The sequence below is a fragment of the Triticum urartu genome, chromosome 2A, assembly GCF_056163025.1.
Source record: "Triticum urartu cultivar PI428250 chromosome 2A, HENAU_Tu73, whole genome shotgun sequence".
Lineage (NCBI taxonomy): Eukaryota > Viridiplantae > Streptophyta > Magnoliopsida > Poales > Poaceae > Triticum > Triticum urartu.
This window is the reverse complement of record NC_141874.1, coordinates 633,594,397-633,612,461: the sequence shown is the minus strand read 5'-3', so window position 1 is coordinate 633,612,461 and position 18,065 is coordinate 633,594,397. Positions and strand designations below refer to the sequence as shown.

Sequence of the window (18,065 nt, the reverse complement as noted above, 5' to 3'; positions counted from 1 at the left end):
TGATCAAATCATATTCATGCTCAATGCAAACACCAAATAACACTTATTTAGGTTCAACACTAATCCCGAAAGTATAGGGAGTGTGCGATGATGATCATATCATTCTTGGAACTACTTCCAACACACATCGTTACTCCACCCTTAACTAGTCTCTGTTCATTTTGCAACTCTCGTTTCAAGTTAGTACTCTTAGCAACTGAACTAGTATCAAATACCGAGGGGTTGCTATAAACACTAGTAAAGTACACATCAATAACATGTATATCCAATATACCTTTGTTCACTTTGCCATCCTTCTTATCCGCCAAATACCTGGGGCAGTTCCGCTTCCAGTGACTAGTCCCTTTGGAGTAAAAGCACTTAGTCTCAGGCTTAGGTCTAGACTTGGGCTTCTTCACTTGAGCAGCAACTTGCTTGCCGTTCTTCTTGAAGTTCCCCTTCTTCCCTTTTCCCTTTTCTTGAAGCTAGTGGTCTTGTTAACCATCAACACTTGATGCTTTTCTTGATTTCTACCTTCGTCGATTTCAGCATTACGAAGAGCTTGGGAATCGTTTCCGTTATCCCTTGCATATTATAGTTCATCACGAAGTTCTAGCAACTTGGTGATAGTGACTAGAGAACTCTGTCAATCACTATCTTATCTGGAAGATTAACTCCCACTTGACTCAAGTGATTGTAGTACTCAGACAATCTGAGCACATGCTTACTGGTTGAGCTATCCTCCTCCATCTTGTAGGCAAAGTAATGTCAGAGGTCTCATACCTCGACACGGGCATGAGTATGAAATACCAATTTCAACTCTTGGAACATCTTATATGCTCCTTTGCGTTCAAAACATTTTTGAAGTCCCGGTTCTAAGCCGTAAAGTATGGTGCACTAAACTATCAAGTAGTTATCATACCGAGCTTTTGTCAAAACGTTCAAAACGTCTATATTTGCTCCTGCAATAGTTCTGTCACCTAGCGGTGCATCAAGGACATAATACTTCTGTGCAGCAATGAGGATAATCCTCAGATCACGGAGCTAGTCCGCATCTTTGCTACTAACATCTTTCAACTTATTTTTCTCTAGGAACATATCAAAAATAAAATAGGGGAGTTGAATGCGAGCTATTGATCTACAACATAGATATGCTAATACTACCAAGACTAAGTTCATGATAAATTAAAGTTCAATTAACCATATTACTTAAGAACTCCCACTTAGATAGACATCCCTCTAATCATCTAAGTGATCACATGATCCAAATCAACTAAACCATGTCTAATCATCACGTCAGATGGAGTAGTTTTCAATGGTGAACATCACTATGTTGATCATATCTACTGTATGATTCACGCTCAGCCTTTTGGTCTCAGTGTTCCGAGGCCATATCTGCATATGCTAGGCTCGTCAAATTTAACCCGAGTATTCTGCATGTGCAAAACTGGCTTGCACCCGTTGTAGATGAACGTAGAGCTTATCACACCCGATCATCACGTGGTGTCTCGACACGACGAACTTTGGCAACGGTGCATACTCAGGGAGAACACTTTTACCTTGAAATTTAGTGAGAGATCATATTATAATGCTACCATCAAACAAAGCAGAATAAGATGCATAAAGGATAAACATCACATGCAATCAATATAAGTGATATGATATGGCCATCATCATCTTGTGCTTGTGATCTCCATCTCCGAAGCACCGTCATGATCACCATCGTCACCGGCGTGACACCTTGATCTCCATCGTAGCATCTTTGTCGTCTCGCCAACTATTGCTTCTACGATTATCGCTACCGCTTAGTGATAAAGTAAAGCAATTACAGGGCGATTGCATTGCATACAATAAAGCGACAACTATATGGCTCCTGTCAATTGCCGATAACTTGGTTACAAAACATGATCATCTCATACAACAAAATATAGCATCACGTCTTGACCATATCACATCACAACATGCCCTGCAAAAACAAGTTAGACGTCCTCTACTTTGTTGTTGCAAGTTTTACGTGGCTGCTACGGGCTTAGCAAGAACCGTTCTTACCTACGCATCAAAAACCACAACGATAGTTTGTCAAGTTGGTGTTGTTTTAACCTTCGCAAGGACCGGGCGTAGCCACACTCGGTTCAACTAAAGTTGGAGAAACTGACACCCGCCAGCCACCTGTGTGCAAAGCACGTCGGTAGAACCAGTCTTGCGTAAGCGTACGTGTAATGTCGGTCCGGCCCGCTTCATCCAACAATACCGCCGAACCAAAGTATGACATGCTGGTAAGCGGTATGACTTGTATCGCCCACAACTCACTTGTGTTCTACTCGTGTATATAACATCTATTCATAAAACCAAGCTCGGATGCCACTGTTGGGGAACGTAGTAATTTCAAAAAAATTCCTACGCACACGCAAGATCATGGTGATGCATAGCAACGAGAGGGGAAAGTATGTCTACATACCCTCGTAGACCAAAAGCGGAAGCGCTTATCAACGCGGTTGATGTAGTCGTACACCTTCACGATCCGTCTCGATCAAGTACCGAACGTACGGCACCTCCGCGTTCAGCACATGTTTAGCTCGATGACGTCCTCTCCTTCTTGATCCAGCAAGAGGGGCGAAGTAGTAGATGAGTTCCGGCAGCATGACGGCGTGGTGACGGTGTTGGTGAAGAACAATCTTCACAGGGCTTCGCCTAAGCACTACGAAAACTATGACGGAGAATAAACTAGAGGGGACGGGGTTGCCGGCACATGGCTTGGTGTTTCTTGACGTGTCTTGGGTGCTATCCCTACCCCTCTATTTATATGTTGAGCCTTGGGGTCGAAACTTGGAGTAAAAGCCTCCACAAAGTCGGTTTCACCCGAAAGGCAAGAGTCCTTCTCGGACTCCAGGGCCAGACGCCAGGGTTCCCGACGTCTGGACCCAGACGCCAGGGACCCTGGCGTCTGGCCCCTGGACTCCGCAAAACTTCCTTTTGCGCTTTCCAAAAACCTTGTGGGCTTTCCCCTTTGGCCCAAATAAAGTGTTCTCGTACCCAAACATTTCGGGAAACATCCGGAACCCCTTCTGGTGAATTCCGGAACCCTTCCGGAGACCAAACACTATTATCCCATATATCAAACTTTATCTCTGGACCATTCCAGAGTTCTTCGTCATGTCCGTGATCTTATCCGGAACTCCGAACAACATTCGGTTACCAACATACATAACTCATAAATACTATATCGTCAACGAACGTTAAGCGTGCGGACCCTACGGGTTCAAGAACTATGTAGACATGACCGAGACACTTCTCTGGTCAATAACCAATAGCGGAACCTGGATGCCCATATTGGCTCCTACATATTCTACGAAGATCTTTATCGGTCAAACCGCATAACAACATACGTTGTTCCCTTTGTCATCAGTATGTTACTTGTCCGAGATTCAATCGTCGGTATCTCAATACCTAGTTCAATCTCGTTACCGGCAAGTCTCTTTACTCGTTCCATAATACATCATCCCGCAACTAACTCATTAGTTACAATGCTTGCAAGGCTTGTAGTGATGTGTATTACCAAGTGGGCCCAGAGATACCTCTCCGACGATCGGAGTGACAAATCCTAATCTCGAAATACGCCAACTCAACAAGTACCTTCGGAGACACCTGTATAGCACCTTTATAATCACCCGGTTACTTGTGACGTTTGGTAGCACACAAAGTGTTCCTCCGGAAAACGGGAGTTGCATAATCTCATAGTCATAGGAACATGTATAAGTCATGAAGAAAGCAATAGCAACATACTAAACGATCAAGTGCTAAGCTAACGGAATGGGTCAAGTCAATCACATCATTCTCCTAATGATGTGATCCCGTTAATCAAATGAAAACTCATGTCCATGGTTAGGAAACTTAACCACCTTTGATTAACGAGCTAGTCAAGTAGAGGCATACTAGTGACACTATGTTTGTCTATGTATTCACACATGTATTATGTTTCCGGTTAATACAATTCTAGCATGAATAATAAACATTTATCATGAAATAAAGAAATAAATAATAACTTTAATATTGCCTCTAGGGCATATTTCCTTCATAAAGTTTAGTGTGAGTTTTTGCTTTCTTTACTTTCATGTTGCAAATAAAGAAATAACAAATAAGAAAGAAATAAAAAGAGAAAGGAAATAAATCAATAAGATTATATACTAATCCTATGGTAGGTCTTGGCACCACATAAGGAAAAGTATAAGTAGAAAATTTTATTAGAGATTGACAAACATAGCATTAGTCAATGATGCAACTCATGAAAGAATTAATAAGGGAAGAGAAGATTCACATATAGATATACTATCCTAGAAATCTTTTGTGATTGTGAGCCCTCATCAAAATATTATATGCCAAAATTGTTGACATTGGACAAGGAAGACAACTTAATGATTTATGTTTGTTTATATTCACATAGAAGTCATATTGTCATAGATCCTTTAACATGTGATGCTTTCCCCCTATCTTTGCTAGCCAAAAACTCCATACCAAGTTGAGATACTACTTGTGCATCCAAAAAACCCTTTAACCCAAATCTTTTTCAAGTGTCCACCATACCTACCTATGGATTGAGTCAGATCCCTCAAGTAAGTTGTCATCGGTGCAAAAAGGCAATAAAAATTTCTTCTAAATATGTGAGATCATTTAGTGTAAGAGAAAATTGAGCGTTGTACGAACTTGGATGACAAAGAATAAAAGCGACAGACTGCATAATAAAGGTTTTCATCTTAAGGGGCAATGCAACGTGACGTTCTCTTGCACTAAGGGATTGTGCATGCAAACAAATAAGTGCACGGCAACCTCTGCTTCCCTCTGTGAAGGGCCTATCTTTTACTTTATGTATTTACTTTTATGCAAAGAGTCAAAGTTTTCCCTCTATTCCTTTTTATTTTCTCTTTTGGCAAGCATCATGTGGTGAGGAAAGATCTAGGCACATATGTCCAGTTGAATATAAATAGCATGAGTTATTACGGTTGACATCACCCTTGAGGTGAGTATGTTGGGAGGAGAAACTATAAGCCCCTATCTTTCTATGTGTCTGATTGAAACGTTTTGCTCATGGGTACGCGGGGAGTGTTAGCAATCACAGAAGACTATATGATGGTTGAGTATGTGGACTTTCCTAAAGGCTCCGACACGCGACCCTTCCTGAAAAGATGATGAATTGTAGTTGCAAAGTTGATTGAGAACATAGTTTCTTGGTTTCTAACAGAGTTTTTGCTTTATACTTTGATTGTGTGATGAACTATTACTTATTCATGAGAAGTATATGATAAAAGTTCTATGATAAAAGTCATATGTTTAATTTTTTCTGTTATAATAATCAACATGATGCTTATATATTCGTATTTTTTTATCGACACCTCTCTCTCAAAGCATGTGGACATGTTTTTCGATCTCAGTTTTCGCTTGAGGACAAGCGAGATCTAAGCTTCGGGGAGTTGATACGTCCATTTTGCATCATGTTTTCTTACTGTTATTTATAATATTTTTATCCATAATAATGCTTTTTGGAGTAATTCTAATGCATTTTCTCTCATAATTTGCAAGCAACCCACCAAGAGGGAGAATTCCGGCAACTGGAAATCTGGACATGGAAAAGCTACATCAGGCCACCTATTCTGCACAACTCCAAATGAGCTGAAACTTCACGGAGATTTTTTATGGATTATTTAAGAAATATTGGAGTCAATAAACACCAGAGGGGGGCCACCAGGTGGGCACAACCCACCTGGGTGCGCCAGCCCCCCCAGGTGCGCCTTGGTGGGTTATGGCCTCCTCGGCCCACCTCCAGTGCCCATCTTCTGGTATATAAGTCATTTTGATCTAGAAAAAAATAAGGGGAGAACTTTCGAGACGAAGCGCCGCCTCAAGGCGGAACTTGGGCATGAGCACTTTTGCCCTTCGGGGGAGCGATTCTGCCGGGGGAACTTCCCTCCCGGAAGGGGAAATCATCGTCATCATCACCACCAACAACTCTCCCATCTTGGGGAGGGCAATCTCCATCAACATCTTCACTAGCACCATCTCATCTCAAACCCTAGTTCATCTCTTGTATTCAATCTAGTTACCAAAACTATAGATCGGTGCTAGGGGGTGACTAGTAGTGTTGATTATATCTTGTAGTTGATTACTATATGGTTTATTTGATGGAGATTATATGTTCAAATCCATTATGCATATTAATACCCCTCTGATCATGAGCATGTTTATTGTTTGTGAATAGTTACCTTTGTTCTTGAGGTCACGGGATAAATCATGTTGCAAGTAATCATGTGAATTTGATATGTGTTCGATATTTTGATGGTATGTATGTTGTTATTCCCTTAGTGTTGTCATGTGAACACCGACTACATGACACTTCACCATATTTGGGCCTAAGAGAATGCATTGTGGAGTAGCAAATAGATGATGGGTTGCGGGAGTGACAGAAATTTAAACCCCAGTTTATGCACTATTCCGTAAGGGACCGATTGGATCCTAGAGTTTAATGCTATGGTTAGAATTTATTTCTAATACTTTTCTCGTAGTTGCGGATGCTTGCGGGAGGGTTAATCATAAGTAGGAGGTTTGTTCAAGTAAGAACATCACCTAAGCACTGGTCCACCCACATACCAAATAATCAAAGTAGCGAACACAAATCAAACCAACCTGATGAAAGTGACTAGATGAAATTCCCGTGTACCCTCAAGAACACTTTGCTTATCATAAGACACCGTTTTGGCCTGTCCTTTGCCTCAAAAGGATTGGGCTACCTTATTGCACTTTTATTACTATTATCGTTACTTGCTCGTTACAAATTATCTTGCTATCAAACTACTCGCTACTTACAATTTCAACACTTGCAAACGATACCTTACCGGAAACTACTTGTCATTTCCTTCTGCTCCTCGTTGGGTTCGACACTCTTACTTATCGAAAAGAGCTACAATTGATTCCATATACTTGTGGGTCATCAGAGTACCAAACGTGTGCACGAGTAGGAATCACCTTTGGGCCTATGGGCAGGGTAGTCACTATTTCACCGATTATGCGTTAAACTATTGAGGCTTCGCATAGCGATCGATCGAGCGAGAAGCGAGAGATGGATGTGCCAAGCCATTTAGCAGGTTCCTAAATCTGATCTAAGGAAAGTTTTCATAGCCGGTCTAACCAGTTTTAGGAATCTCCTAGAAGATTCTAGTCCATTTTCTATTATTTTCTTCAGTTTATTTCTTTTCTTTCCTAAAAAATGTTCAGACATTTCAAAAATTGTTTAATTTTTAAAAAATGGTCAAAATTACCAGAAGTATTTGTATTTTAGGAAATATTCGGTATAGGACTCATGAGCAGTATGAGCTGGCTGGGATGCCCCACCAGTATTTTTTGCATTTTTTTCTTGTTTTTACCTTTTCTTCTTTAAAACAATGAACCAATGTCAAAAAGATGTGAATTTTGGGAAATTTTTCTTGAAATCATAAAGTGTTTGTGGATTTAAAAAATATTCATGATTTTGATAAATGATCGCATCTTGAAAAAATATTTTTGAATTTGAATTTTTTTTGCGAATTCACAAAATATTCATAAGTTACATAAATAATTTGAAAAAAATGATTGTGAATTCAAAAAAATGTTCATCAATTAGAAAAATTATCAAAGATTGAAAAAATATTCATTGATTGAATAAATATACGCTGATTCAATAAATGTTCAGAATTTTCAGAAAGAAGTTGCCAATCTTTTTTAAAAAGTCCACAAAATATATAAAAAAATCGTAATCTCGAATACTGTTTATCAATTTCTGTTTATAAAAAATGTTCACAATTAAAAAAAATATGTTCGCAGAAAATAAAAATAGTCACGCTTTCGGAAAATGTTCATGAACTGAACAAATGTTCGCGAATTTGAAAATTGTTCATGATTTCAAAAATATGTTGGTGAATTCAAAAAATGATCGTGATTTCAATAAAAAGTCACAAATGAAAGATGTTCGTAACATGATAAAGATAAGAAAAAAATAAAAGAAAAAAAAGGAAAGAAAAACCAGATGAAAAAACAACCGAGAAAGAAAAAAAACCGTTAAAGGAAGGTTTTGACCCTTCCCAAAAAGGGTATGGGAAGAACCCGAAATGGGCCGGCCAGAAGAGGACCTCTTCTTGCGACCTATGCGCAGAATACGATTCCCCACGAACGTCATACATGTTTTATTTTATTTTTGTTTTTCTTTCAATTTTAAATTTTTATAGTTTGAAATTTAAATTTATTAGAAAAATAGAAACCCTGATTTTATGAGTTCTTAACATAGTAAAAAAATGCAAAAAGTGTTCGGGAATAATATCATATATTATTCCGTGATTAAATAAATGTATGTAAACTTTTTGAAAACTGTGTATATACATTGTAAATATAATATTTTTTGTAGTATAAAATTTTCTTACCATGAAAAAAATTGTAAGTTACATTTCAAATAATTTTTCCTGGGTTGCAAAAAATGCTTGTGACATTTATTGAATGTTTACATGATGTAAGAAAATGTGCGCGTGGTCTTAGAAAACTTTTATTACCATTAAAATATTATTTCAACGTGTATTGAAGAAAAAATAGCAATAAAAATACAACAACAACAACAACAACAAAGCTTTTAATCCCAAACAAATTGGGGTATGCTAGAGGTGAAACCCATAAGATCTCGCAACCAACTCATGCCTCTGGCACATGGATAGCAAGCTTCCACGCATCCCTGTCCATAACTAGCTCTTTGATGATACTTCAATCCTTCAGGTCTCTTTTAATGGACTCCTCCCATGTCAAATTTGGTCTACTCCGCCCTCTCTTGACATTCTCCGCACGCTTTAACCGTCCGCTATGCACTGGAGCTTCTGGAGGCCTGCGCTAAATATGCCCAAACCATCTCAGACGATGTTGCACAAGCTTCTCTTCAATCAGTACTACCCCAACTCTATCTCGTATATCATCATTTCGAACTCGATCCTTCCTCGTGTGGCCACACATCTATCTCAACATACGCATCTCCGCCACACCTAACTGTTGAACATGTCGCCTTTTAGTCGGCCAACACTCAGCGCCATACAACATTGCAGGTCGAACCGCCGTCCTGTAGAACTTGCCTTTTAACTTTTGTGGCACTCTCTTGTCACAGAGAATGCCAGAAGCTTGGCGCCACTTCATCCATCCGGCTTTGATTCGATGGTTCACATCTTCATCAATACCTCCATCCTCTTGCAGCATTGACCCCAAATACCGAAAGGTGTCCTTCTGGGGTACCACCTGGCCATCAAGGCTAACCTCCTCTTCCTCACACCTAGTAGTACTGAAACCGCACATCATGTACTCGGTTTTAGTTCTACTAAGCCTAAACCCTTTCGATTTCAAGGTTTGTCTCCATAACTCTAACTTCCTATTTACCCACGTCCGACTATCATCGACTAGCACCACATCATCCGCAAAGAGCATACACCATGGGATATCTCCTTATATATCCCTTGTGACCTCATCCATCACCAATGCAAAAAGATAAGGGCCCAAAGCTGACCCCTGATGTAGTCCTATCTTAATCGGGAAGTCATCAGTGTCGACATCACTTGTTCGAACACTTGTCACAACATTATCGTACATGTCCTTGATGAGGGTAATGTACTTTGCTGGGACTTTGTGTTTCTCCAAGGCCCAGCACATGACATTCCGTGGTATCTTATCATAGGCCTTCTCCAAGTCAATGAACACCATATGCAAGTCATTCTTTTCCTCTCTATATCTATCCATAAGTTGTCGTACCAAGAAAATTGTTTTCATGGTCGACCTCCCAGGCATGAAACCAAACTGATTTTTGGTCACGCTTGTCATTCTTCTTAAGCGGTGCTCAATGACTCTCTCCCATAGCTTCATTGTATGGCTCATCAGCTTAATTCCATGGTAATTAGTACAACTCTGAACACCCCCCTTGTTCTTGAAGATTGGTACTAATATACTCTGTCTCCATTCTTCTAGCATCTTGTTTGTCCGAAAAATGAGGTTGGAAAGCTTGGTTAGCCATACTATCGCTATGTCCCCGAGACCTTTCCACACCTCAATGAGGATACAATCAGGGCCCATCGCCTTGCCTCCTTTTATCCTTTTTAAAGCCTCCTTGACCTCAGACTCCTGGATTCGCCGCACAAAACGCATGCTGATCTCATCAAAGAAGTCGTCCAGTTCAACGGTAGAACTCTCATTCTCCTCATTGAACAGCTTGTCGAAGTACTCCCGCCATCTATACTTAATCTCCTCGTCCTTGTCACAAAGAAAAAAAAGGAATGGCAAAGAACAGACTAATACAAAGAAACCATGAAAAAAAACCAATGTATAACAAAGAAATAAAGAAGAACTAAACAAATGCAATGAAAACACAAAGAAAAGCAAAGTATAACAAAGATAAAACCGAGGAAAACCAATGATGAAATAAAACGCCGAGTAAGAAATAAAAGAAAATACAAAAAAGAAAACCCGACTGAAACAGTGAAAACCAGACAAAGAAAACCCACACAGAAGCAAAACCTGACCCAAAACAGTGTTAAATCAGACAAAAAAGAAGGGGCTTTCTATTTTCGTGCCCTTGGTTTCTTAATTGTGCTCAACACAAAAAAAACACGGGAGCTGCCACAGTTGTGGGCTGGCCCAGTCGCGTAGCGGCTGTGGCGAGGGGAGCATACATCTCGCTTTAAGCGAGATATAGCTGTGGCTTATAGGGCCTCCGTATGGACAGACCACAAGTCTATCTAGGGAGCAACTAGTTAACGAGCGCTCCTTCGGGAGCCTCGCAATGAGCAGCGCCATTTCGCCATGTGTCGTGCTCTAGGCACTCCCTCCGGATTTTGTTTTATTTTTATTTTTCCACACGTGTGTTTCGACTTTTTAACGGTTTTTTTGACGTTTTGGTTTTCCATCGGTCTTCCTCAGCTTTTCAATAAATTTTTTTTGAATTTTTTTCACGAAAAAGCGTGTTTTCTTTTTTCTCCTTTCGCGAGAGTCACGGTTTTGCTTCCGCGAGAGGCACGGTTTTACTTTCGCGAGAGTCACAGCCGTGTCTCGAAAACGAAAAAAACGTGTTTTCTGTTTTTAAATTCTTTCGGGAGAGTCACGGTTTTGCTTCGCGAGAGGCACGGGTGTGCTTTCACGAGAGTCATGGTCGTGCCTCGCGGAAACGAAAAAAATGTTTTTTTTATTTTTTTCGCGAGAGTCACGGTTTCGCTTCCGCGAGAGGCATGGTTGTGCTTTCGTGAGAGTCACGACCGTGCCTCTCGGAAAGGGAAAAACACGTTTTCTGTTTTTTTTTTATTTCGCGAGAGTCGCGGTTTTGCTTTCACAAAAGGCACGGTTGTGCTTCCACGAGAGTCATGGCCGTGCCTCCTCGGAAACGGAAAAGAAACACATTTTATTTTTTTCTTCCGCGAGAGTCGCGGTTTTGCTTTCGCAAAAGGCACGGTTGTGCTTCCACGAGAGTCATGGCCGTGCCTCCTCGGAAACGGAAAAGAAACACATCTTATTTTTTTCTTCCGCGAGAGTCACGGTTTTGCTTCCGCGAGAGGCACGGTTGTGATTTCGTGAGAGGCACGGGCGTGCCTCTTTCGGAAAGGGAAAAAATCCGTGCTCCCGGCTTAGTTTTTTCGTCCGGTTTTTTCATCTGGTTTTTTCCGTAAAAAAAGTTCGTCAAAACCTATCAATATGGTATCTAGTTTTGAAGATCTCGACGCGAGGAATCCAACAGTGAAAGCAGTTCGAGATTTAGACGCATGGTTTAAGAGATAAAACGTTTTGAATAAACGAATCTACGAAAAAAGGGAAAACTTCCAGGTTGCAACAAGTGGCGCGTTGCATGTGCGCTACTTGTCGCAACCAGGAGAATTAGAGTGATCTTTGCAACGAATACTCCTCAATTAGTGATTCGGTCTATCTAGTCACTTTGAGCCGATTGGGCTTTAGCTGTGTTGGCAAGGGCAAAAGGCCCAAAAATAGGCCCTGGCCCGGAAAGAGGCCTTACAGGAATTGAGAGTATACAAAAGAAGAGTTCTGTTTTTTTTTTACTGAAAAGCAAACCTTTACTCAAATACTTTGACCGCCCCACCAAAAAGTAACCCTGATGGCATGCTGTTGTAATGTCGATCGAAATCAAACAGAACCACATTCTCTCTGATAACTGAGCGTGCTTCTTTTTCCGAGAGAATGTAGTTGAGTTTTGACAGTCTCGCTTTGATTCAAGGTTTGGTGTGTTTGTTGTGTCGGGGTTCGGTGGTTTTCCTAGGCAGCGCGATTCAGTTTCAATTCAGTAGTCTTGATAGCATCTTGTCGGATGTGGCGCCTCCTGTTTTCATGCTCGGTTTTGTGTTGGTGGCTTTTCTCACCGCCATCTCGGACAGTGACGGAGCCAGAAAAATTCTATTGAAGGGGCAAGTGCTCTTAAAACTGATTGGGGAGGGCCAAACCTTTGAAAAATTGATTCTTATCAGCAAAATATCAATAATTTTGCACTGATCATGAGCAGCTATGTAGCAAATACATGATGTTAGGGGGAGGGGGGGAGGATTTCGGTGGTCATTTTTTATCTTATGACTTGCTTGTAAGGGGTTCTCCTCACCATCTTGTATTGGTTCGGCCATTTGTGCTTTATATATAAAGCGGGACCAACGCCTATTTCGAGAGATTTGATTCGAAGTTCTGAACATGACTTGGATCTATATCGAAACAATTACCTCACGTACTACACAAAACTCAGTCTCATAAATCTCAAGAACGATTTAGAAACCAAGGAAATCCCGCATCTTCCCGAACAACTCTTACACCACACAAACAGCATTGCACATGGTGTGTTATTTCCTGGCCGCTGCTTGATCGAACGCCCGCAAGATCCAAACAAAAACCTTCTGGAAGCAAGAGGGGCCATCCGCCAACGGAAAGTTGAGTGTTGCCTGTTGCGTACCCGCTGACTGACGGCCGGCCGGCTTACTCATTGCCCGGTCACGCCAGCGAGCGATTCAGACGCGCTTGGGCTGAGCTGCTCGGCAGCAAAATCTCAATCCTGCGATTTTGTTCCTGCGGCCGAGATCTTGTCCCCGGCATGTCCACAGAAAGCTTCCCTTGATCACATCTGCCCCAACTAGCACGCCATTATTCAGAAGCCTCTGGACACCATCACTTTTAAATCCCCCCCTGTGCCATCTACGCCTCCCGGCGTGCGAGCAAAGACGGGCAAAATTTAAGCGCAGGGACAGCAAAGCGCAGAGGACACCAACATGTTTGAAGGTTTTGAGTTGGAAAAGGTGTCATTCAGAGATCAACTTGGCTTCTGGGTCTCAGTTGCTTGCATGGAATGGCGACCCGAGGGGGGCTGCTCTGTCAGGTAACAGCTAGATTCCCGTTGTCCATGACACGCTAATTTCAGTTTTAAAATCTGCAGAGAATTCCTGGCTTTTCAATTATTAAGTGTGGCTCTTAACCACGCCATGCGACACATTGGCATTGTAACAGTCACCGGTGCTCCTGCCCTGAGGGCTAGGCTGTTTGGGAGATATTATTAGCCTCTCCTCTCTGTCTGAACAAGCTGAGAACAACTGGAGCTCTCAGGCATGGCTCCACACAACAGTTTTATGTAATATGCTCTCTTTCTCATTTGAGATGTATGGGACTGATTTACACACAACACATGGGTAGATGACTAACCACATGGAAAACGAACAGCCAAAAGTACAAAAAACCCATTCTGGATCCATGAGAGGTGGTACTCGGTAATATGGCTGTAGTTATAACTAGGGATGTGTATCCTATCACTAGACTAAGTATATGGCTTTCCATCCTAAAATATGATCTTTTGCAGGCACAATCTTGTGTTTAACTGCAACTACCAAACTGTCCAGATATCATCAAAAAAGGGTCAGTTCTTAGGGAAGAGCTGGATGTCAAAGCCATCCGGGAAGCCGAGGCCCGGCGTCCGGACTATGTTCCCTCCTTTGACCGTTTTCCATCTGAACATGAGGAAGATATACAGTTGTTCAGATTTTGCCTGTTCAGAGCTTAAGGTGGCAGAAAGAGTTGAAGAAAGCTTGCTATATGTACTTATTTAGAGGTGACAAAATTTTACCTGTATTTCGTAACAAGATTGTGTATGAATGTTGCCATCAAGACCTTGGTGAGATCGGTTCCGACGCAGAACCGGAGCCCGCCTCCGAACGCCATGAAATGCTTGGTTCCACCGGTGATTTCAGGTTTGTCCTGTTCAGCAAAGACCAAATCAGAATCCGGGTTTCGATGTGGATTTTTTTCTTTCTAATTAACATCACCAAATGATTTTATTTATTTTTGCAGTGCGCCGCACTTTAAGTAGTAGCACATCTCACACAATCTTGGAACGCCACCGAATCTTATTTACTCGACAATGCCAATTTAGACTCGATCACCTAGCAGGATACAGTGAACCTGATGGCAACTTGCTACCGCATCCGTAGATACATGTCCTAGATTGGCAAGGCAGTTCTCTATTTGAAGATTTTGCCTTGTACTTTGTTATATTTCATTATGTCCTTTTACTGGGAAAATGGTGAAATGGCACATGAGGTTCTATCTACGTACCGGATTGAGATATTGTCAGTCTAGAACCCTGAACCCCAAACATGAAAATAAACAATGGTCAGTAACCAATGTGGTTACTGCAACTAGACATGCTGTGTATATCTTTTTACTTCTTGTTCAAAGACACAGGCACGTACTACTGCATCTGTTGCCATTTTGACCTCCTTGTTAAACTACTAGGCAGGGAAGTTTCGGCGATGGTTCCTTCTTACATCCTGCATGGGCAACAACCGAATTCGTTCCTGATCTCAGTAGACAAGTTTGGTCTTGGAATCAGAACCCTGATATCTTATACTAATACCCATGTTAATAATTGGAACTCTGCAGTTGATTAGAGTACTGTTTCCTGCGATTTGTGCTTTAATGGCGAGACCGGAGACGAGAATATATGCGAGTTCGTTGAGCAGGTCAGATCATGGCGCCTCCTACTTCCTAGGTACTGTAGCTCCAAACAATAGGACAGGAACAAACTGAACGACCGGACACCATGACCCGAACGGCCATCATCAACTTGAAAGAAGCAGAGTGCTATGGTTTCTGAGAGATGAGGTGAAGATCGAGGACGAACCTGCCACCTCCATGGGTTGAACGCCAGCGGATCTTCGTATATGTCAGGGTTTAGGTGCACCGCCGGCGGACACACCATGATACCCCATCCCGCTGGAACCGTGTAGCCTGCGACGAAGGTGGCAAACACAACACGGAGTTAAGAAGATTCGCCGCAACTTGCTAACAGAGGACCTGGTCTGAGAAGAAGAGATGCCATGCATGTGATCGTCGTCCTACCTTTGATCTCAACGTCTTGCAAGGCCTTCCGGAAAATCCCCGGCACGATGTTGGCGAGTCTGACGATCTCCATTATCACCTTCACCATGGAAATTGAGGGACAGGGGCGTCAGTTTCAGAAATTCAGAGTTCAGAAATTACTTTTTACTCTCTTTCTGGGGGTTTTCTACCTTATTACTTGTCTGGTGAAATTATAAACGGGCTTGTTCAAGAAAATTCTAGTAACTACACTAAGACTATCTATCTGCATCGGAGATTGGGACTTGGTTAAACAATCGGGAAACACAAACTCTGAAGCTGCAGAGTTGCAGCCTGCAGCGTTGGGACCCCAAGATTCTTGTGCTACTAATAACTTGCAACTGGCCACTCGTTTAATCCCATTATTAGCATCTCAAGATGTTGTTACTATCCTAACAAGGCAACTTGTACAGTTGCAATATCTAAGCTAGTTTTTTTGTTTTGTTTGGAAAACTATCTAAGCTAGGGTGCATAAATCCAGGCTAGGCTCACCTGAGCTGTGAAGGTCATCGACTTGTACTCGGCCCACGTGACCGCGGCATCTGGGTCCTCCCTGTTCCTGACGATCGCTTCGTGTTCCTCCTGTTCACGTGATTTCTCAGTCAGTGTCTGCTTCATTTCCAGTCAAATGAAAAGAAATTTGCTCGGCTAATCCTCTCATTAATTCTGTGGCAGTGGCAGAGAACACTTACCGTTAGCGCGTCGACGACTCTGGGGTTCTCCGTGAGCAGCTTGACGCCGAGGGTGAGCGCCAGCGCCGTGGTCTCGAAGCTGGCGAAGAGGAGCACGAACATGAGGTCCAGCGCGATGGTCTCCGTTAGAAGCGGCTTCTCCCTCCTCAGTTCCTGGATCACGTGGTCGAAGAAGTCCTCGCACTTCCTCTCCGGATCCGCCATCCTCTCCTGCATCATGCCCTTGAGCACCTTCATCGCCTTCTTCCTCCCCTGCACCACCGCCATTTATTTTTAAAAAAGGATCACCGTACAGTTCACTCTCTGTCAATCAAGCAGGGAACTGAATTTGATGGAAATTATATATATCGTCCTTGAGGTTTAAAGAGTGCATGTGCGCAGCCATATATATCTTGACAAGTACATCTGTGCGTGCTCATTAATTTAGTTGCTGGCTTCACATGTACCCACTGTTCACAGCAGGTGCAATTTGAAGCTATACTTTTGTGCAACTATGCTACTGTAGATTAATTCACAGCTGCTGCTAGCTGCGGAAGAGACAGAGGGGCCGGGCAAATGAAATGTGTGGCGTGGGCATACCTCCATGCATTCGTGATAGGCCGTGCCGGGAATGTTGAGGGGGAACGAGATCAGGCCGCGGATGAACGCCGTGAAATTCTCCCGCAGGCTCTCCGACGACTTGGTCGGCTCGTAGCCGATCAGCTTCTTGGCCGTAAGGTCAAAGATCATCTGAAAAGGAAAAGAAAGAACCTGCATTAGCCATCTACCCCCCGAGCAGACCGCGAACTGGATCATCTGGCGCGTGGTGATCGATCGTTCGATCTTACCGTGGAGAGCCCGTCCTTGATGTCGACGCAGGGCTGCGCCGCCCACGCGGCGAGGCTGCCGCGGCAGGCGGCGTCGGTCTCGGCGAGGAGCACCGCCTTGAGGTTCTCCTGGCCGTAGAGGCGGAGCACGAGGGTCTTGAGGTACTTGTAGATGAAGCCGTGGAGGGAGCCGACGTTGTCGCGGCCGAAGATCTCGGTGAAGGTGTCCGGGTACCAGCTCTCGAACAGCTTCCCCTCGTTCTGGAACACGTAGTGGTTCACGTCCGGGTCCGCCGACACCACCACCGGGCGCCCCACGATGCTCGTCTTGAACATGCTCCCGTACCTCCTCACCCTGTCCCGGACGAAGGGGGAGAGGCCGCAGGTCGGGTTGGGGGCGAAGAACTGCAGCGTCTCGCCGATGATGGGGATGCCCATGGACCCCGGCGGGAGCGTGCCGGCGCATTTGGGGTGGCGCCACCTGTACACCCAATGGATGAGGGCGACGATGGCGGCCAATGCCGCGCCCCGGAGGGCTATATAGGCCATGGCAGCCATGGCCTCGAGGAAGATCGTGCTATATATTCTTGGGGACAGCGGGATGGTGGTGGTGATGCGGAGAGAAGCTAGCTCAAGATATGGCTGCATGTGGGAAGCGAAGGGAGCAGGAAGCTAGCAAAGCCAAGGAGGAGGAGACGGAGGGGTTCTGTGTGGGTTTGTGAGGAGTATGAGCTAGAGAAGATTGCCTTATATAAGGGTTGTAAAGGTATTTAATCACCATCTTTGAAGGCACTGTCTCTTAGACAAGGGAGAGAAGACAAATTGCATTTGCCCCCTTTATTGTTTGTAATTTACGTATGAGCCCCTTTTCATCTCACTGATATTGTCCAATTACGGCATCTTGATGCAGTTTAGGACCAGCAATGTTTTAGGCTCATTGTTTAGTTAGTGCTTGAACTTGATTGTAGTAAAAGAATAGTTATTCGGTGGGGTTTTTTCACATGACCCTTCATGCTCAATTCGACTATCTCGTGATAATGGATTGGGAACACATATCACATGGAAGGATGATATGAGATGTTGCGGTTTAATTTTAAGACATGTCATGCTCTCTTCTTTCCTTTTTGAAAATTCATCGCATGATCTTTATATTACAGGGGGC

General features: G+C 43.0%; 1 protein-coding gene across 1 annotated transcript; it reads right to left on the bottom strand.

Annotated features, from left to right (window-relative positions):
• Nucleotides 1-12,583: 12,583 nt before the first annotated feature.
• LOC125539316 (cytochrome P450 87A3) lies at nt 12,584-17,618 on the bottom strand. The gene is made up of 8 exons (XM_048702744.2): nt 16,925-17,618; nt 16,677-16,826; nt 16,098-16,349; nt 15,898-15,987; nt 15,388-15,466; nt 15,170-15,276; nt 14,114-14,244; nt 12,584-13,997 (listed from the first exon to the last, which is right to left on the bottom strand). The coding sequence occupies exons 1-8, from the start codon at nt 17,549-17,551 to the stop codon at nt 13,907-13,909; spliced, it is 1,527 nt and encodes a 508-aa protein (XP_048558701.1). The 5' UTR covers nt 17,552-17,618; the 3' UTR covers nt 12,584-13,906.
• Nucleotides 17,619-18,065: the final 447 nt, after the last annotated feature.

Coding starts and splice junctions, on each gene's coding strand:
- LOC125539316 (XM_048702744.2), bottom strand. CDS start 17,551: ATGCAGCCATATCTTGAGCTAGCTTCTCTCCGCATCACCACCACCATC. Junction 16,827..16,924: donor TCAAGGACGGGCTCTCCACG/GTAAGATCGAAC, acceptor TTTCCTTTTCAG/ATGATCTTTGACCTTACGGC. Junction 15,988..16,097: donor GAGTCGTCGACGCGCTAACG/GTAAGTGTTCTC, acceptor TCACGTGAACAG/GAGGAACACGAAGCGATCGT.